The 18,261-nt window shown below is 66.8% G+C and overlaps 4 protein-coding genes across 9 annotated transcripts; 2 read left to right on the forward strand and 2 right to left on the reverse strand.

Moving 5' to 3' along the window:
* Window positions 1-4,236: 4,236 nt before the first annotated feature.
* Window positions 4,237-6,509, reverse strand: LOC104571834 (ras-related protein Rab-4B). Its single transcript, XM_088538325.1, has 7 exons — window positions 6,481-6,509; window positions 6,112-6,192; window positions 5,736-5,850; window positions 5,369-5,431; window positions 5,139-5,293; window positions 4,505-4,600; window positions 4,237-4,353 (listed from the first exon to the last, which is right to left on the reverse strand). Exons 1-7 carry the CDS (start codon window positions 6,494-6,496, stop codon window positions 4,238-4,240), a joined length of 642 nt encoding a protein of 213 aa, XP_088394451.1. The 5' UTR covers window positions 6,497-6,509; the 3' UTR covers window position 4,237.
* A 1,096-nt stretch (window positions 6,510-7,605) lies between these two features.
* On the reverse strand, window positions 7,606-9,550 carry SNRPA (small nuclear ribonucleoprotein polypeptide A). Of its 6 annotated transcripts, none has more exons than XM_088538330.1 (6): window positions 9,475-9,550; window positions 9,087-9,259; window positions 8,303-8,461; window positions 8,078-8,232; window positions 7,863-7,961; window positions 7,606-7,779 (listed from the first exon to the last, which is right to left on the reverse strand). In XM_088538330.1, exons 1-6 carry the CDS (start codon window positions 9,545-9,547, stop codon window positions 7,620-7,622), a joined length of 819 nt encoding a protein of 272 aa, XP_088394456.1. In that variant the 5' UTR covers window positions 9,548-9,550; the 3' UTR covers window positions 7,606-7,619. The 6 variants fall into 6 exon arrangements, with proteins under 6 accessions (XP_088394456.1, XP_088394453.1, XP_088394457.1 ...); XM_088538327.1 differs by having other exon boundaries at window positions 7,863-7,959; window positions 8,070-8,232; XM_088538331.1 differs by having other exon boundaries at window positions 7,863-7,951; window positions 8,092-8,214; window positions 8,300-8,461.
* A 488-nt stretch (window positions 9,551-10,038) lies between these two features.
* Window positions 10,039-13,677, forward strand: ACTMAP (actin maturation protease). The gene is made up of 7 exons (XM_088538322.1): window positions 10,039-10,223; window positions 10,397-10,465; window positions 11,178-11,302; window positions 11,571-11,700; window positions 12,106-12,176; window positions 12,442-12,798; window positions 13,631-13,677. The coding sequence occupies exons 1-7, from the start codon at window positions 10,039-10,041 to the stop codon at window positions 13,675-13,677; spliced, it is 984 nt and encodes a 327-aa protein (XP_088394448.1).
* Window positions 13,678-13,798: 121 nt separating this feature from the next.
* LOC104569633 (atypical kinase COQ8B, mitochondrial-like) lies at window positions 13,799-17,961 on the forward strand. The gene is made up of 12 exons (XM_088538323.1): window positions 13,799-14,024; window positions 14,699-14,773; window positions 15,617-15,718; window positions 15,804-15,889; window positions 16,363-16,503; window positions 16,576-16,657; window positions 16,734-16,827; window positions 16,913-17,054; window positions 17,134-17,241; window positions 17,326-17,391; window positions 17,494-17,580; window positions 17,647-17,961. Exons 1-12 carry the CDS (start codon window positions 13,799-13,801, stop codon window positions 17,959-17,961), a joined length of 1,524 nt encoding a protein of 507 aa, XP_088394449.1.
* Window positions 17,962-18,261: the final 300 nt, after the last annotated feature.

An 18,261-nucleotide genomic window follows, 5' to 3' on the forward strand; every position in this document is an offset into this window, starting at 1 on the left:
GCGACGGCTCCGCCAATGGTGGCGCGTTGCCCCAGCGACGGCTCCGCCAATCGCCGCGCGTTGCCCCTAGCGACGGCTCCGCCAATGGCAGCGCGTTGCTCCTAGTGACGGCTCCGCCAATGGCGGCGCGTTGCCCCTAGCGACGGTTCCGCCAATGACGGCGCGTTGCCCGGAGTGACGGCTCCGCCAATGGCGGCGCGTTGCCCCCAGCGACACATTCACACTGGAAGAGGCAGGATCCCAATGTCCCCCTGTGGGCGACACCAGCCCCCCGTTACCCCAATGACCGCCTGTGGGTAACACGACCGACCCCGGGAGCGGGAGGGGGAGCGGGAGCCGGCGGCGCCGACTGCGCCCTTCCCCTTCCGCCTCCGGAGACCCGCCCCTTCCGCCGCGTCTGCGCGCGGAGGTGCCCAATGGCGGCGCGTTGCCCCCAGCGACGGTTCCGCCAATGGCGGCGCGTTGCCCCCAGCGACGACTCCGCCAATGGCGGCGCGTTGCCCCCGGCGACGACTCCGCCAATGGCGGCGCGTTGCCCCCAGCGACGGCTCCGCCAATGGCGGCGCGTTGCCCCCGGCGACGGTTCCACCAATGGCGGCGCGTTGCCCCTAGCGACGGCTCCGCCAATGACGGCGCGTTTCCCGGAGTGACGGTTCCGCCAATGGCAGCGCGTGGCCCCCAGCGACGGCTCCGCCAATGGCGGCGCGTTTCCGGAGTGACGGCTCCGCCAATGACGGCGCGTTGCCCCGAGCGACGGCTCCGCCAATGACGGCGCGTTGCCCCTAGCGACGGCTCCGCCAATGGCGGCGCGTTGCCCCCAGCGACGGCTCCGCCAATGGCGGCGCGTTGCCCCGAGCGACGGCTCCGCCAATGGCAGCGCGATACCCCCAGCGACGCCTCCGCCAATGGCGGCGCGTTGCCCCCAGCGACGGCTCCGCCAATGGTGGCGCGTTGCCCTCCTCCCGTCTGCGCATGCGCAGCGTCCCCCTCCCCGTTGCAGTACCGATTTTCGGACACGCGATGGCAGCAGTGAGCCCTCCCGACGCTCTGCGCATGTGCGCCCCTCCCCGGGCCGTTGCAGTACCGATATTCGGACACCGTTCGGACGATAATTCTAGTAACCAGTGATGTAAATACAAAGGCTCCCAATTGGCAGACAATGATCTGACTAAGACCCTCCCCTGCCCGTTCCAGTACCGATTTTCGGACACGCGACGGCAGCAGTGAGCGCTCCCGACGCTCTGCGCATGCGCCGGCTCTCCCTCCCCGTTGCAGTACCGGTTTTCGGACACGCGACGGCAGCAGTGAGCGCTCCCCACGCTCTGCGCATGCGCAGCCTCCCCCATTGCGGTAGGGGCGCGCATGCGCAAAGCGTTGGCAGGGCTCACCGCTGCCATCCCGTGTCCGAAAATCGGTACTGCAACGGGGAGGGGGAGGCTGCGCATGCGCAGAGCGTCGGGAGCGCTCACTGCTGCCATCCCGTGTCCGAAAATCGGTACTGCAACGGCGAGGGGGAGGCTGCGCATGCGCAGAGCGTCTGGAGGGCTCACTGCTGCCATCCCGTGTCCGAAAATCGGTACTGCAATAGCCGGGGAAAGGCTGCGCATGCGCAGAACGTCGGGAGCGCTCACTGCTGCCATCCCGTGTCCGAAAATCGGTACTGCAACGGGGAGCGGGAGGCTGCGCATGCGCAGAGCGTCGGGAGCGCTCACTGCTGCCATCCCGTGTCCGAAAATCGGTCCTGCAATAGGGAGGGGGGAGACCGCGCGTGCGCACAGCGTCTGAAGGGCTCACTACTGCCGTCGCTTGTCCGAAAATCGGTACTGCAAGGGCCAGGGGAGGGTCTTAGATCATTGTCTACCAATTAGGAGCCTTTGTATTTGCATCACTGGTTACTAGAATTATCGTCCGAACGGTGTCCGAACATCGGTACTGCAACGGCCAGCGGAGGGGCGCGCATGCGCGGCCTCCCCTTCCCCATTGCAGTACCGATGTTCGGACACGCGATGGCAGCAGTGAGCCCTCCCGGCACTCTGCGCATGCGCGCGCCTCCGCTGGCCGTTGCAGTACCGATTCTCGGACAGGCGATGGCAGCAGTGAGCCCTCCCGACGCTCTGAGCATGCGCGCCCTTCCCCTGGCCGTTGCAATACCCATCTTCGGACACCGTTCGGACGATAATTCTAGTAACCAGTGATGCAAATACAAAGGCTCCTAATTGGTAGACAATGAACTAACTCAGACGCTTCCCTGGCCGTTGCAGTACCGATGTTGGAACACGCGATGGCAGCAGTGAGCCCTCCCGACGCTCTGCGCATGCGCGCCTCTACCTCCCCCATTGCAGTACCGGTGTTCGGACACGCGACGGCAGCAGTGAGCGCTCCCGACGCTCTGCGCATGCGCAGCCTCCCCCTCCCCGTTGCAGTACCGGTGTTCGGACACGCGATGGCAGCAGTGAGCGCTCCCCACGCTCTGCGCATGCGCAGCCTCCCCCTCCCCGTTGCAGTACCGGTTTTCGGACGCGCGATGGCAGCAGTGAGCGCTAGGAGCTGGCGCCCCTATCCCCAACCCTCACAGCTCCATACGGCTCTATATGGATGGCCCTATATGGGGTTTTTTGAGGGAAATATGAGGGGGCTTTTTTGGGGGGGAAATGTGGGGTTTTTTGGCAGAAAGAAGGTCCATATGGCTCTATATGGCTCTATATGGAGTTTTTTGAGGGGAATATGGGGCTTTTGGGGGGGAATGTGTTTCTTTGGGTAGAAAACAACTCCATACGTGTCTATATGGCCCTATATGAGTACTTTTGAGGGGAATATGGCTTTTGGGGGGGGGGCAAATGTGTTTTTCAGGAGGAAAACGGCTCCATATGGCCCTATATGTGTTTTTTTGAGGATAATATGTGTTTTGGGGCAGAAAAGGGGTCCATATGGGTCTATACAGCCCTACATATGGTTGTTTGAAAAAAATATAGCTTTTTGGGGGGGGGAATGCATTTTGGGGGCACAAAACGGGTCCCTACGCATCTATATGGTCCTATACAGGGTTTTTTGAGGGGAACATGGGTACCACATCCCAACGTGGTATCTAGGGAAGCCACATCCCACCGCAGGATCCAGGGAGCTGCCACATCCCAATGCGGTACCCAAGGATGCTGCATCCCAACACGGATGGGCATGGGGGATCTCTCCCCACCCAATACCTGGGAAGGGCTCAGGCATCCTGCAGGAGCCCCCCCCCCGCCCCCCCGGACCCATCCCGTCCCCTTCCCACAAAGGAAGCACCGGAGCCGCCTTGGAAAACACTGATCCTTTATGGGGGGGGGGGGTCACTGCCTGGCATGGGGGGGGGGGGTCCCATTTTCCTCCTTTTGGGCTTTTTTCCCCCCTTTTTTTGGGGGGTGGGAGGGTACCTCCTTTGCCCCTCCATCCCTGCAGCCCCCCCCACCCCCGCCGTTAAGTGCAATAAATAAGTGGGAAAACCCGGGAGCGGGACCGGCCGCCGACCCGCAGGGGAGCCCCGCTCGTGTGCTCCCCTCCCCCCACAAGATACCTGCGACGGGTGGGAATCCCACCAAAAAAGGCAAAAAAAAACCAAAAACAAAAACAAAACAAAACAAAAAAACGGGGGGGGGGTCCCGACCTCCAAACCCCCCCCCAACACCAGTTCGGGGGGTTTTAGGGACCCTCTTGGCAGTGGGGAGGAGGGGACCCCCCCCTCCCAGGGCAGCTGAAATCCGGGATCCATTGGAGCAGCCACAGGGGGGGCCGGGGCCTGCGGGGGGAAGAAGGTGTTGGGGACGGTGACACCTGGGGGGGGGACAGGGGTGACACTGTGGGGGTACTGCTGGCACCAGAGGGGTCCCAGTGCTGGGGACAGTGACACCAGGGGGTCACAGAGACACCAGGAGATGGCGGTGGCACTGGAGGGGGATGGAACTGGGAGGTCTCAGTGGCACCGGATTGTCAGGGTGACACTGGGGGGGTGGTCACGGTGATGCCAGGGGGTCACAGTAACACTGTGGGGTGGCAATGTCAATAGGAGGGGTGGTAGTGACAGCGGGGGGGGGGGGGTCACAGCCGCACTGTGGGGATGGCAGTGACAGCGGGGGGGTCACAGTGACACCGAGGGTGGCCGTGCCGCCGGGGGGGTCACAGTGGCACTGTGGGGATGGCAGTGACACCGGGGGGTCACAGTGACACCGGGGGTGGCCGTGCCGCCGGGGGGGGTCACCTGGCGCTAGCAGCCGCACTGCTGTCCCCGGGGCGGGGGGCTCCCGCGCGGCTGGCGCAGCTGCCGCAGCGACGCGTCGCCGTACTGGATCCCCGAGCCCATGCGCTCTGGGTCCAGCTCGCCTGCGGGTGGGAGCAGCGTCGGAGCATGCCAGGATGCGCCCGGAGCGAGGCCGGAGCGAGGCCGGAACGCCGCTGCGCCACGCACGGCGCCAGCCCGGCTGGCACCCGGATCGCACCCGGACAGCACATGGGTCGCGCCCGGCGCGCTCACCGGCCTCGATCCGGCTCAGGATGCTCCGGGCGCACTTCAGGAAGGCCTCCTCCACGTTCTCGCCCGTCAGCGCGCTGGTCTCCAGGAAGAGCAGCTCTGCGGGGCGGCCCAGCGCACTCCAACCCTCCCGCGCGCTGGCCCATTCCTGCCCATTCCCACCCATTCCCACTCATTCCTGCCCATTCCCACCCATTCCCGCCGTTCTCCGGGTGAAGCGCAAAGCCTCCAAAGTGCCCCCGCGCTCCCCCCATTCCCACCCATTCCCACTCATTCCTGCCCATTCCCACCCTTCTCATGGGTGAAGCATGACGCCTCCAGGAAGGTGCCCCCGCGCTCCCCCCATTCCCACCCATTCCCACTCATTCCTGCCCATTCCCACCCTTCTCATGGGTGAAGCATGACGCCTCCAGGAAGGTGCCCCCGCGCTCCCCCCATTCCCACCCATTCCCACTCATTCCTGCCCATTCCCACCCTTCTCATGGGTGAAGCATGACGCCTCCAGGAAGGTGCCCCGCGCTCCCCCCATTCCCACCCATTCCCACTCATTCCTGCCCATTCCCACCCTTCTCATGGGTGAAGCATGACGCCTCCAGGAAGGTGCCCCCGCGCTCCCCCCATTCCCGCCCATTCCCACCGTTCTCCTGGGCAAAGCGTGACGCCTCCAGGAAGGTGACCTCACGCTCCGTGTCCAGATCCCGCTTGTTCCCGCACAGGATGATGACGATGCTGGGGCTGGCGAGCGCCCGCGCGTCCCCCAGCCACTTGCCCAGTGCGTTGTAGCTCTCCCGGCTGCGGCAGGAGTCAGCGCGGATGCCGGGGAAGCCCGCGGGAATCCCGGCGGATCCGGCGGGATCAGACACCCACCTGGTGATGTCGTAGACCAGCAGTGCTCCGGCCGCCCCTCGGTAGTAGCTCCGCGTCACTGACCTGGAAAGGGGCAGAAAAGGGCGGGTTTGGGGCAGCCGCGGGCGGGATAAAATCCCAGCTCCGGGTGCTCATCCTGGAGCATCCTGGGGGTTTTATGAGGCCCAAAGGGAAACGCTCAGGGATTCCCGACACCTGGAAGCTTTGGGAAAGGCGCAAGAGCCGAGAACAGGACAAAGGCTAGGAGCAAGGAGGCTCCCGGGCACCACTCCTGAGATTCTTGGGGCGCCATTCCCAAGGTTCCCGGAGCGTCATTCCCAGGGCTTTTGGAGCACCGCTCCTGAGGCTCCTGGGGCGCCATTCCCACCTGAAGCGTTCCTGGCCGGCCGTATCCCAGATCTGCAGCTTCACCGTCTTCCCACCCACGTTGACCACCTTGGAGCCGAACTCCACGCCGATGGTGTGGTTGGAATCCTGCTTGACTGCGGGCGGGATGTGGAGCTTGGAAAACTGGGAACGCGGTGGCGCTCCCCGCCTCGCCCCGCGCCGTTTGGATGCACAAAAACAGGTCCAAAAGAGCCAAGAGAGGCTTTTTTGCACTCTCTGCAACAGCCCCAAGTGAATTCCTACTCCGCACAGAATATAGGAAATCCATGGAAATCCAAAGAGGGGAAAGGGGAGGAACGTAATCCTGTGGAGCGGCCGCTCCGGGGAGTTTTCTGGCCGTCGGGAAAGCAACTCACACTTGTTCTCGATGAACTGGTGCAGGAGGCAGGACTTGCCTGTGCCAGCACTTCCAATCACCAGGAACTTGAAGAGGAAATCTGGGAAAGGAAGGGCAGGATGAGCCGGGAGTGGGACGCGGCTCCGTGGGGAGCAGGATGAGCCTCTCCCACCCCATATAGAGCCCCATACGGCCCCCTATAGGAGCCCCATCCTACATAGGGCCCCACTCAGCCCCCCGCCCCACATCCAGCCCCATGTGCCCCGCTACGGGACCCCACGCGCAGCCCGATACCCCGCTCAGGGCCCCCCTCCCGACACAGAGCCCCGTCAGCTCCATATAGGGCCCCCGCAGAGCCCCATCCACTCCCTATAGGGTCCGGTCGCACCGTAGGTCTCGGACATGGCGGCCGCCGCCCGCCGGGCCCCGCTGCCGCCTCCTGCCCGAGCCGCGCGGAAGGGAGCGGGCGCAATATGGCAGCGCCCGGCACCGGCCGATATGGCGGCGCCCAGCAGAGCCGCTTCCGGGTGCGGCGCGCCTGCGCGGGGGGCGGGGCTAGGCCAAGGGGCGGGGCCATGCCAGGGGGCGGGGCCTGCCCTCCGCGTTGCGGGCAGAGCCGGGGGTCGCGGAGGGGGCAGTTGTTACGGGGCGGGGGGGCCGGAGCAGTTGTTAATTTGGGGGGGGGAAGGAGTCATGGGCCCTTTAGAGGGACCAGGGGCCGTTTCTGTGGCTCGGGGGCAGTTGCAGGGGGGCTGTTATAAGAGACAGGGGCAGTTGTGGAGGGCAGAGACTGGCGGGGAGGCAGATCCAGCCCCCATGCGCTTTATTAGGGAAAGGCAGGGGTTAAAACAGCCGCATGAGACCCCCCCCATCCTGCCCCATTCCACACTGGAGCCTCTCGCTCCATCCCCGAGCACCCCCCCCCCCCCAATAAATAAAGGAATATTTTATCCAAACAGGAAAAAACAAGAGGTTTTTATTGGAGCTCCAGGTGCAATGTCTGAGCAGCAGACCCTGGGTACAATGCTGAGCCGCGCATCCTTCCTCCCCACCCTCCTCCTCTTTGAAAAACCAATGAAAGCAGGCTGAAAAAAAATCCACAAAATTGGGCAAAAAAAAATATCACAAAATTGGGCTAAAATAATGATAATGAAATCAGGCTCGAAAATGCCATGAAATTGGTGTTGGAAAAAAAAAAAACATGAAATTGAGCTTCAATAAAAATCAGGCTGAAAAAGAAATGGACCAAAAAATTCACAAAATAGGGCCAAAAAACCCATGAAATTGAGCTGGAAAAAAAACACAAAATCAGGCTAAAAAAAAAAGTCATGAAATCAGGATAAAAAAAAGGAAATTGGGCAAAAAAACATGAAATTGAGTTAAGAACATTCGTGCTCAGCCCCCGAGGGCGGCAGGCGCTGGGCAGAGGGGCTGCCTGGAGGAGGGACTTACCTTGATGGGGACAGGGAAGGGGACACAGGGGGACCCGAGGGGACACGAGGACAGCGGGGGGGACATGGGAACACGTCACTTCTTGGCAAAGGAGATCTTCATGGCGTTGCTCTGCGTGATCTTGAAGCCCTGCAGGGCGTCGCGGGCCGCCCCCGCCTGCACCTCCGTGTCGAACTCCACGAAGGCGATGTCGTGGCGGCCGGGCACCAGGCGCACCTCCTTGAATCCCGGGAACCTGCGGCGGGAAGAGCGCACCTTGTATCCCAGCTTTCCCGGTACTCCCCCCATTCCCTGGATCCCAGCTTTCCCAGCACTCACTGGTTGAAGAGCATGGAGAGCATCAGCTCGTTGGTCTCCTCTGGGAGGTTGGTGAGGAAGAGGATGTGGTTGGGGGGGTTCTCTGAGAGCTGCCGGGAGAGACCGGGGTCAGGACGGAGCAGGAATGGAGGGGGGACATCCCTGAGCCCCCCCCACCCTGAGCCCCCCAATCCCCCCCCTTCGGGATCGGGGCCCCCCTTCGTGTGTGGTTTTGTGGGGGGGGTCTCACCTGCTGGGGGGGCACGGCTCCGGGGGGCATCCCGCCAGGAGCCATGCCGGGCGGCGGGATCATGCCCGGCGGCGGCATGTAAGGCGGCATCATGCGGGGCGCCGGGTTCATGGGCGGCATTCCCTGCGGGACAGAGGCGAGCTCAAACCCCCCCCCCGCCCCGCCCCCCCGGAATTCCCACAATTCCCACAAATCCCGGCATTCCCACAGCGGCACCCACCGCTGCGGCGCCCGCTGCCCCGGCGCCCTTCTTCCCGCCGGCGTTTTCCGCCGCTTTGGGCTTCCGTTTCTCCCGCTTGCGGTCGCGCTCCACGAAGGTGCCCTTCATCTTGGCAATGATGTCCGAGTCCGTCTTGGCGTATTGGATGCGCTGCGGAGCGAGGAAGAGGAGGGTGAGCAGCGCGGGACAGCGGGGACGAGGCGGGACAGGGGACAACACGGGACAGCGGACACAGGGGACACACAAGGGGGCCGGGGGGGGGACACATGGGGATTGCGAAGGGACTTGGGGAGGACACGAGGGACACAGGGGGGACACGAGGGACACATTGGGGGGACACGGCAGGGACATGGGGGGGCCACAGGGACACAAGAGGGGCCATGGGCTTGTTGTAGAAGGGGAAGCTCTGGAAACACAGGGGGACGCACAGGGACACGGGGTGGATACGCAGGGACACGGAGGGGATGGAAGGGACACACAGGGACACAGGGACACGGCGGGGATGGAAGGGACACACACGGACACAGGGACACGGGGACACGGAGGGGATGGAAGGGACACACAGGGACACAGGGACACGCACAGGGACACAGAGAGGATGGAAGGGACACACAGGGACACGGGGACACGGAGGGGATGGAGGGGACACACAGGGACACGGGGACACGGAGGGGATGGAAGGGACACACACGGACACAGGGACACGGCGGGGATGGAAGGGACACACAGGGACACGGGGACACAGCGGGACACGCACAGGGACACGGGCGCTCACCATGGGCTTGTCGTAGAAGGGGAAGCCCTGCATGGAGCGCAGCGCGGTGCCGGCGCTGCCCAGCTCCTTGAAGATGACGAAGGCCTGGCCCCGCATGCGAAGGCTCCGCGACACCAGGATGTCCAGGATCTGCCCGAATTGCGAGAAGATGGCGTAGAGGGACTTCTTGAGCTCTGCGGGGACACGGGGACACGTGAGGGGACACGGGGAAACACACGGGGACGCCCAGAAGACATGGGATGTCCAGGATCAGGCACCGGATGGGACACAGGGAGCCACCGGGGGGTCACGGGGGCACCCAAGGTACACGGGGGGGTGGGGGGGGTCCCGGGGACATGGGGGGGGGGGTCCCGGGGACACGGTGGGGGGGGGGGCGGGGAGGTCTCACCGTCTTTTTTGATCTTCTCGTTGAGGTTGTTGATGTAGATCGTGTGATTGGGCCGGGCCTCTTGCACCGCCATGACCGGGACCGGGGGGGGCTATGGGCGCCGAATCTGCGGAGAGGGTGGGGTGGGGGGGAGCACCGGGAGGGGGGGCACAAATGGATCCCCCCCCACGCTCCGATATCGCAGGAGCAGAAAAAGCCTCGAACGCCCCAAAAAAAGGCCGAGGAAAACGGAAAAAAAAAAACCCAAAAGGGGCCCCCACCGCCCCGCGCTGCCGCCGCCGCCTCGCTCCCGCCCGCCAATGGCGGCCGCGGCCGCGCAGCCAATGAGAAGCCGCCGCCGGCCCCGGGGCGGCCAATCAGAGAGCAGGTGGCGCGAGTTCCCCCCCCCCCACCTCCGCCATTGGCCGCGCGGAGTGGCCCCCTATTGGTCAGCGCCGTCCGGCCCGGAAGGGGCGGAGCCTCGGGCGGAAACACACCGGGCGCTCGCCGCGGAGCCCCCCTCCTTCCACGCCGTGACCTCTGCCCCCTCCCCGCCCCGGGCGCCCTTTGGCCCCGCCGCGGGACATGGCGCTTCCGGCGCCGGGCCCCGCCCCCGCCCCGCCCCCCCCGCCGGGGCCGCCGCCCCCCCCCGCGCCGCCGCCGCCCCCCCCCGGCCGCCTCCTGCGCGCGGCCCTCGAGCGGGGCGGGGCGGGCGGCGGCGACAGCGACGAGCGGGACCTGCGGGAGCTGCTGCGGCGGCGGCGGGACAGGTGCGGGCGGGGGCGGGGCCGGCCGGACCCGGCGGTAGAACCGGGACCGGCGCGACCCGGCGGGGCGGGAACCGGGACCGGGGGGAACCGGGGGCTGCCGTGACCTGGGGGGTGCCCGCCCGTCACGGTGCCCCCCCGGTCCGGGTGCTCCCGCCATCCCGGTGTCCCCGCAGCTTCAGCCGGGAGCGGCGGTGGCTCCTGCTGCATCGGCCGGTGCCCGCGGTCCTCCAGGAGGGGCCGCAGTGAGTGACACGGGGACAGCGCGGGGGAGGTGACAATATGGGCAGGGCGATAATGCGGGGGCGGCAAACCGGGAACGGGGGGTGACAACCCAGGGGGGCGGTGACCCGGGGAGGGAGAGGTGACAATGGGGGGAGGAGGGGACAATGCGGGGGGAAGGGTGACAGCCCAGGGGGTGACGGCCTGGGGGGAGCTGATACCCCGGGGGGGGGAAGGTGACACCCGGGGGTGACAAAACAGGGGGGAGGTGACACCCGGGGGGAAGGTGACAATCCTAGGAGGTGACACCGGGGGGGGGGGGTAGGTGACAATAACAGGGGAGAGGTGACACCCAGGGGGGAAGGTGACAATCCTAGGAGGAGGTGACACCAGGGGGGGGTAGGTGACAATACAGGGGAGAGGTGACACCCGGGGGGGAAGGTGACAATCCTAGGAGGAGGTGACACCGGGGGGGGTAGGTGACAATACAGGGGAGAGGTGACACCCGGGGGGGAAGGTGACAATCCTAGGAGGAGGTGACACCAGGGGGGGGTAGGTGACAATACAGGGGAGAGGTGACACCCGGGGGGGAAGGTGACAATCCTAGGAGGAGGTGACACCGGGGGGGGTAGGTGACAATACAGGGGAGAGGTGACACCCGGGGGGAAGGTGACAATTGTGGGACACCTGGGAGGGAGGTGGCACCCGGGGGTAGGTGACACCGCTGTCTCCCAGGTGTGGGCTGGTGGCGCTCTGCATGGCGGCGCCGCTGGTGGCCCCGGCCGTGTCCCTGTCCCCGGCGCTGGTGACGCGTCGGGCCCAGGAACGGGGCTACAGCGCCCAGGGGGAGATGTTCTCCGGTGAGCGCGGGGGGGCACCGGGGGGCGCGGGGGGGGCACGGACTGGGCTGACCCCCCCGTGTCCCCATGTCCCCCCCACATTCCCCTGTGTCCGCCCTCCGTATCTCCCCCGTGTCGCCGTGTCCGTCCCATGTCCCCCCATGTGTCCCCTGTGTCCCTCCATGTCCCCGCCATATCCGTCTCCCCCATGTTCCCGTGTCCCCCCATCTCCCCCGATGTGTTCCTGTGTCCCCCCGTGTCCCCGTGTCCCCCCGTGTCGTGTCCCCAGCGGCGGCACTGGCCGCGCTAGCCCGGGAGCTCCTGGGCTGCCGTGTGGAGCTGCTGGGGGGGGGCCTGGGGGGGCCCAACCGGCCCCGGCTCCTGCAGCACCTGGCGGGGGGGCACCCGCTGCTCGTGCCGTATCCTGTTCCCCCCGGGAATTCCAGGAGCCCCCAGGGCTTCCTCGCCGCCTCCCGGGAGTTCCCAGCCTTCCCAGAGCCCGCCGAGGCTTCCTCACCCCGCCCCCCAATTCCCGAGTTTCCCAGAGCCCCCCGGGACTTCCTGACTCCCGCCTGGGAATTCCCAGAGCCCCCCAGGAATTCCTGGAGCCCGCGCTGGGATTTCCTGATTTCCCCCGGGAATTCCTGACCCCTGGGGTGACAGATCCGTCCTGGAATGGACGGATCCCCCCAGCCACATCGTCGCTCCCCCTGTGTCCCCCTCACCATGTCCCCTCTCGTGTCCCTTCCCGTGTCCCCCTGTGTCTCCCCTGTGTCCCCCCGTGTCCCCTGTGTCCCCCCGTGTCGCTCCTTGACTCCCCCCAGCTACGACGAGGACCGGAACCACGAGCCCTGCTGCCGCCAGGGCCACAAGGCCCATTGGGCCGTGGTGTCGGGTACGTCCCCCGGTGCCACCCGTGTCCCCGGGGTGGGGGGGGGGGACACAGGGGACCCCCCAATGCCACCTGTGTCCCCTCGTGGGGGGTAGCACACAAGGGACCCCCCAATGCCACTTGGTCCCCTTGGGAGCAGGACACACAGGGGACCCCCCAATGCCACCTGCGTCTGCTCACGGGGGACACACACAGGGGAGCCCCTGCTGTCCCTGTGTTCCCTCCGCTGTCCCCGTGTCCCCCTCAATGTCCCCTTGTCCCCTCGCAGGGCTCCTCCTGGGGCTGCGCTGCCCCCCAGCCATTGCCGCTCACGAGGACCCGGCGCTGCCCGGGCTGCTGGTGGCCGCCCCATCGGCAGCGGTGGCCCGGGTGGTGGCCACGGAGGTGGCCACGGTGGCCGCTGACGCCGTGTGGCTGGTGGCCAAGCAGGGCAAGAGCCGGCGGCCGCAGCTGTGGGGCTACGGGGGGCTGGCGCGGAGCAACGGGCAGCTGGAGCGGCTGGGCCCGGGCCGGGACCCCCGGTGCTACGTGGTGCCACCCGGGGGGCTGCGCGCGGGGCTGTGCGGGAGGGCCGTGCTGCTGGCACCGGGGGACAGCGACGGGGACACCGGGGACAGCAGGAATGGTGATGGGAATGCGGACCCTGGGGGGCTGCGCGAGAGGGCCGTGCTGCTGGCACCAGGGGAGACCGGGGATGATGGGGACACCGGGGACACCAGGGGGCTGCCAGCCCCACCTGGGGACACCAGGGATGGAGATGGGGACAGCAGAGATACCGAGGACAGCGACGGGGATACCGAGGACAGCGGCGGGGACACCGAGGACAGCGACGGGGACACCAAGGACAGTGACGGGGACGCCAGGGACGGCACCAGGAATGGCGTCGCCAGGAATGGGGACTGCGGGCACCTTGTCCCACCACCACATTAAAGCCCCGACCCAGAGCCGCGTTAGTGCTGCTGCTGCTGCCGCCGGCGGGGCAGGGGGGTCCAGTGGGATACGGGATCTGTTGGAATATGGGACCCAATGGGATACGGGATCCAGTGGGATCCAATGGGATACAGGATACGAGATTCAATGGGATACGGGATCCAGTGGAATGTGGGATCCGATGGGATATGGGATACGGGATCCAATGAGATGCAGGATCCGATGGGACAGGGGATCTAACGAGATACGGGATGCAATGGGACGGGATTCCATGGGATATGGGATACCCTCCCGGCGGCCCCTGCGCATGCGCGGTCCCCTGCCCACGGCCCCGCCCTCCCTGCACGGGGCGGGGCCTCCCCTGCCTTCCTCGTTCATTGGCCGCCGCAGCGGCGGTTCCCATTGGCTGGCGTGGGCCCCGCCCTCGGAAGCGGCGCGATGGCGCGGAGCAGGGTGAGCGAGCGCCGGGCCCTGCGCTGCCTCCTAGGCCTTCCGGGGCAGGGTCGTGACCTCTGACCTCCCCGCAGGTGGCTGCCGCGTGGGTCCGGCCCGGCACCGTGAGTCTGACCCCTGACCCCTGGGCTGACCCCCAGAGGCGACCGGAGACTTCCTGGTCCCCGCCCCCGAAAAAGGGCCCCGTTGACTCCCGGTCTCTCCCGCAAACCGGCCCCGTTGACCCCTGGTCCCACCCCGAAATGCCTCCGCCGCCCCCCGCAATCGTCCCCATTGCTCCCCCACAGCTCCGCCCGCGCGGGCGCCCCCTGCACCGCGGGGCCCCCCCGGAGGCGCCGCCGGAAGGAGATGGTGGGGGGGGGCGGCGGCGGGGGGGGCCCTCCCCCCCGCGCCCCCCTGCGCTGGGCGGGGCCGCCCGGGAGCGGCCGGTGCCGGCGACTCGGCTGGGGCGGCTGGTGGCGTTCGGAGGTGGGGGCGGGAACGGGAACGGGGCGGGAACGGGAACGGGGCGGGAACGGGAATGGGAATGGGGGCGGGAACGGGAACGGGGCGGGAACGGGGCGGGAAGCGGGTGGGAACGGGAATGGGGGCGGGAACGGGAAAGGGAACGGGGCGGGAACGGGAAAGGGAACGGGGCGGGAACGGGAATGGGGGCGGGAACGGGGCGGGAAGCGGGAACGGGAACGGGGCGGGAACGGGGCGGGAAGCGGGAACGGGGGCGGGAACGGGAATGGGGGCGGGAACGGGGGCGGGAACGGGGCGGGAATGGGGCGGGAACGGGGGCGGGAACGGGGCGGGAAGCGGGAATGGGAACGGGGCGGGAAGCGGGTGGGAACGGGGGCGGGAATGGGACCAGAATGGAGGTGGGGGAACGGGAATGGGAATGGAGATGGAGAGGAGAAATAGGGATGGGAGCGGGAATAGGGCAGGAATGAGGGTGGGAATGGCGCATGGATGGGGATGGGAATTGGAGTGGGAATGGAGATGGGAGTGGGAATGGGGGTGGGAATGGGCATGGAGACAGATGAGACAGGGTGGGGAGGATGGATGGGATGGGGTGACGTGGGGAGAACCAGGACGGAGGGGAAGGGATGGACGGGAACGGGGGGAACGGGCGGGAACGGCGTCATGGATCCCCCCAGGCCTGGCCGTGGGGCTGGGGCTGGGGGCGCTGGCGGAGACTGCGCGGACGTCGCTGCGGGGGGAGCAGCGGCCCGGTGAGCACCGGGACACCGGGAAGGGGGGACACGGAGCGGGGGGACACCGGGAAGAGGGGACACGGAGCGGGGGGACACCGGGAAGGGGGGACACGGAGCAGGGGGACACCGGGAAGAGGGGACACGGAGCGGGGGGACACCGGGAAGGGGGGACATGGAGCAGGGGGACACCGGGAAGGGGGGACACGGAGCGGGGGGACACCGGGAAGGGGGGACACGGAGCAGGGGGACACCGGGAAGGGGGGACACGGAGCGGGGGGGACACCGGGAAGGGAGGACATGGAGCGGGGGGACACCGGGAAGGGGGGGGGACATGGAGCAGGGGGGGACACCGGGAAGGGAGGACACGGAGCGGGGGGGACACCGGGAAGGGGGGACACGGACCGGGGGGACACCGGGAAGGGGGGACACGGAGCGGGGGGGACACCGGGAAGGGGGGGGGACATGGAGCAGGGGGGGACAGTGGGAAGGAGGGGTCACGGAGGCAGGAAGAGGGGGGCACGGATCTGGGAAGGGGAGGGGTCCGGAGCAGGAGGGGACACGTTGAGGGGTGCACAGGGAAAGTGGGGGGCACGATGCAGGCTGGGACGTGGAGCCGGGAAGCAGAGGAAGGACATGGAAGGGGGCGACACGGAGCAGAGAAGAGGAGGACACAGGAGTGACACGGGGGAGGGAGGGGGGACGCGGCGGGGGGGACATGGCGCAGGGCAGGACACGGAGCCGGCGGGAGGGACACAGGGACACAGGGACACGGAGCCGGGGGCGGGACACGGGGACACGGGGACACGGAGCCGGCGGGAGGGACGCCTGGAGCAGGGGGCGCTCACGCTCCCCGTCCCGCAGGCAGCGCTTCCCTGTCGGAGGCCAACGCGGAGCGGCTGGTGGCCGCGCTGTGCCGGGCGCGCGGCGCCGCGCTCAAGCTGGGCCAGCTGCTGAGCATGCACGGTGCGTGCTCCCGCCCGGAGCCGCCGGGATCGGGATCGGGATCGGCCCGGACGGATCCGCCCGGATCAGCCCGCTCCCTCCGCAGGCGGCGACCTCCTGAGCCCGCAGCTGCAGCGGATCCTGGAGCGCGTGCGGAGCGGTGCCGACTTCATGCCTGGCTGGCAGGCGAGCGTGAGTGGCTCCAGCGGGATTCCCAGCACAATTCCCAGCGGGATTCCGGGCGCAATTCCCAGTGCATTTCCTGTCATGCTTCCATCATGCTTCCTAGCATGGTTCCTGGTGTGATTCCTAGCGTGCTTTGTGCTGCGTTTCCCAGCCCATTTCCTAATTCGCCTTTCAGTGCGCTTCTTAGCACGCTTCCCACCATGATTCCTGTCACGCTTCCCAGTGCGCTTATTCCCAGTGTGTTTCCCAGCGTGCTCCTATTCTGCTTCCGAATGTGCTTCCCAGTGTGATTCCAGGTGCACTTCTCAGCACGCTCCGCATCGTGCTTCCCAACACCCTTCCCGCCACATTCCTCATCGTGTTTCCCTGTGCCCTTCCCAGCCCGCTTCCCAACACCTTTCCTGCTATATTCCCCATTGCGTTTCCCTGAGCGCTTCCCAAGCCGCTTTCCGTGGCACTTCCCGTGCTTCCGTGTGCAGCGGGTGCTCTCGGAGGAGCTGGGAAGCGGCTGGCGGGACAAGGTGGCCGCCTTTGAGGAAACTCCGTTTGCGGCCGCCTCCATCGGGCAGGTGCACCTGGCGGCGCTTCCCGACGGCACCGCCGTGGCCATGAAGATCCAGGTGAGGTGCCCGGGAACACCGGGAACTCCGGTGCGGCCCCCGGCATTCCCGAGCCACCCGGTATTCCCGCAGTATCCTGGCGTGGCCCGCAGCATCCGCAGCGACGTGGACAACCTGCTGGCGCTGCTCCGCATGAGTGCGGCGGTGCCGCGGGGTGAGCGCCGGGATCGGCATTCCTGCTCCGGAGCGCCGGATGCGCTTTTCCCCCCGTAATCCTCATTCTTTTCCAGGTCTCTTTGCCGACAATGCTTTGCGCGTCCTGCAGAAGGAGCTGGAATGGGAATGCGACTATCGCCGCGAAGCCGGATGCGCCCGGACATTCTGGTCTGGGAATGCTGGGGATGCCCGGCTCCGCGTCCCCCGGCTCCGTGTCTCCTGCTCCGTGTCCCATGCTCCATGCGGGCCGCAGGCGGCTGCTCCGGGACGATCCGTTCTTCGTGGTGCCGCGCGTCATCGAGGAGCTGAGCACCGCGCGCGTGCTCAGTATGGAGCTGGGAAGCGGCGTCCCGCTGGATCAGTGCCGGGAGCTACGCCAGGAGCTGCGGGACGAGGCGAGTGCACCGGGAAGGCGGGAACGCCGGAAATGCCGGGACGGCCCAGGATGAGCGTGCGTTCCCGCTCCATTCCCAGATCGGCTCCCAGCTCCTGCGCCTCTGCCTGCGGGAGCTCTTCGAGTTCCGCTTCATGCAGACGGATCCCAACTGGGCCAACTTCATTTACGATGCCGGGAAGCACCAGGTAAGGAGGCCGCTCCGGCTCCGTCTGTCCTTCCGGGGATCCCGGTGTCCGCACTCAGTTTTTCGCTCTCCGTCCACCTCCCAGGTGACCCTGGTGGACTTCGGAGCCAGCCGCTCCTTCCCGAAGGAATTCACAGATCACTACATCGAGGTGGGGGCCGCGCATGCACGGAGGCATGCTGGCCTTCCCGGAGCCGCTTTTTCCAGCAATTCCGCCGAATTTTTCCATTTCCGTTCCCACACGCTCCCACAGGTGGTGAGAGCCGCGGCTGACGGCGACCGGGACAAGGTGCTGCGGAAATCCAGGGATCTCAAGTTCCTGACGGGATTCGAGACCAAGGTGAGGTCCAGAGGGGCGGCGGTGGATCCGGGTTGAGTCCGGATTCTCCAGCTCCAGCTCCGGCAGGCGTTCGAGGCGGCGCATGTGGATGCTGTGATGATCCTGGGCGAAGCCTTCGCGTCTCCGGAGCCCTTCGACTTCGGAGCGCAGAGCACGGCGCGCCGCATCCGGGCGCTGGTGCCGGCCATGCTCCGGGAGCGCCTGGTGCCGCCGCCGGAGCCCAGCTATTCCCTGCACCGGAAAATGGCCGGATCCTTCCTGGCATGCGCCCAGCTCCAGGCCCGCGTGCGCTGCCAGAGCCTCTTTGATGACGTCTACAGCCGGTATTGGGAACACCGGGAGCAGCCGGGATCTCCTCCCGGAGCCCCGGCCCAAACCTAGCAGGGCGCCGGGGTCGCCCTGGATCCTTGGGATGAGACTAGGATCTTCCTGCATCCTCCTGCGGATCCTCGGGATGGAACCAGGATCTCCCTGCATCCTGCTGTGAATCCTTGGGATGAGACCAGGCTGTCCCCACGTGCTCTCGTCTTTAGGGATGGGACCAGGATCTCTCCAGATCCCCCTGTGGATCTTGTAGTGAGACCGGGATCCCCCCTGGGTCCCTCTGGGATCTCTGGTCTCAGCTGCCCGGGGGCCACCAGCTCCAGGTGGCCAATAAAAGTGGGGAATTTGCCCCAAAAG

The sequence above is a fragment of the Tinamus guttatus genome, unplaced genomic scaffold, assembly GCF_059628265.1.
Source record: "Tinamus guttatus ecotype Peru unplaced genomic scaffold, ASM5962826v1 Tinamus_guttatus_pri_ptg001003l, whole genome shotgun sequence".
Taxonomy (NCBI): Eukaryota; Metazoa; Chordata; class Aves; order Tinamiformes; family Tinamidae; genus Tinamus; species Tinamus guttatus.

Coding starts and splice junctions, on each gene's coding strand:
- ACTMAP (XM_088538322.1), top strand. CDS start 10,039: ATGGCGCTTCCGGCGCCGGGCCCCGCCCCCGCCCCGCCCCCCCCGCCG. Junction 10,224..10,396: donor CTGCGGCGGCGGCGGGACAG/GTGCGGGCGGGG, acceptor GTGTCCCCGCAG/CTTCAGCCGGGAGCGGCGGT. Junction 11,701..12,105: donor GGGCACCCGCTGCTCGTGCC/GTATCCTGTTCC, acceptor GACTCCCCCCAG/CTACGACGAGGACCGGAACC.
- LOC104569633 (XM_088538323.1), top strand. CDS start 13,799: ATGCCTCCGCCGCCCCCCGCAATCGTCCCCATTGCTCCCCCACAGCTC. Junction 15,890..16,362: donor TGCCTGGCTGGCAGGCGAGC/GTGAGTGGCTCC, acceptor TTCCGTGTGCAG/CGGGTGCTCTCGGAGGAGCT. Junction 16,658..16,733: donor GAGTGCGGCGGTGCCGCGGG/GTGAGCGCCGGG, acceptor ATTCTTTTCCAG/GTCTCTTTGCCGACAATGCT.
- SNRPA (XM_088538326.1), bottom strand. CDS start 9,547: ATGGCGGTGCAAGAGGCCCGGCCCAATCACACGATCTACATCAACAAC. Junction 9,260..9,474: donor CGAGAAGATCAAAAAAGACG/GTGAGACCTCCC, acceptor GTGTCCCCGCAG/AGCTCAAGAAGTCCCTCTAC. Junction 7,780..7,862: donor CTCTCCATGCTCTTCAACCA/GTGAGTGCTGGG, acceptor TTCCCGCCGCAG/GTTCCCGGGATTCAAGGAGG.
- LOC104571834 (XM_088538325.1), bottom strand. Junction 5,294..5,368: donor CTGGTCTACGACATCACCAG/GTGGGTGTCTGA, acceptor CTCCTGCCGCAG/CCGGGAGAGCTACAACGCAC. Junction 4,601..5,138: donor ACGCTTTGCCCAGGAGAACG/GTGGGAATGGGC, acceptor GCCGCCCCGCAG/AGCTGCTCTTCCTGGAGACC.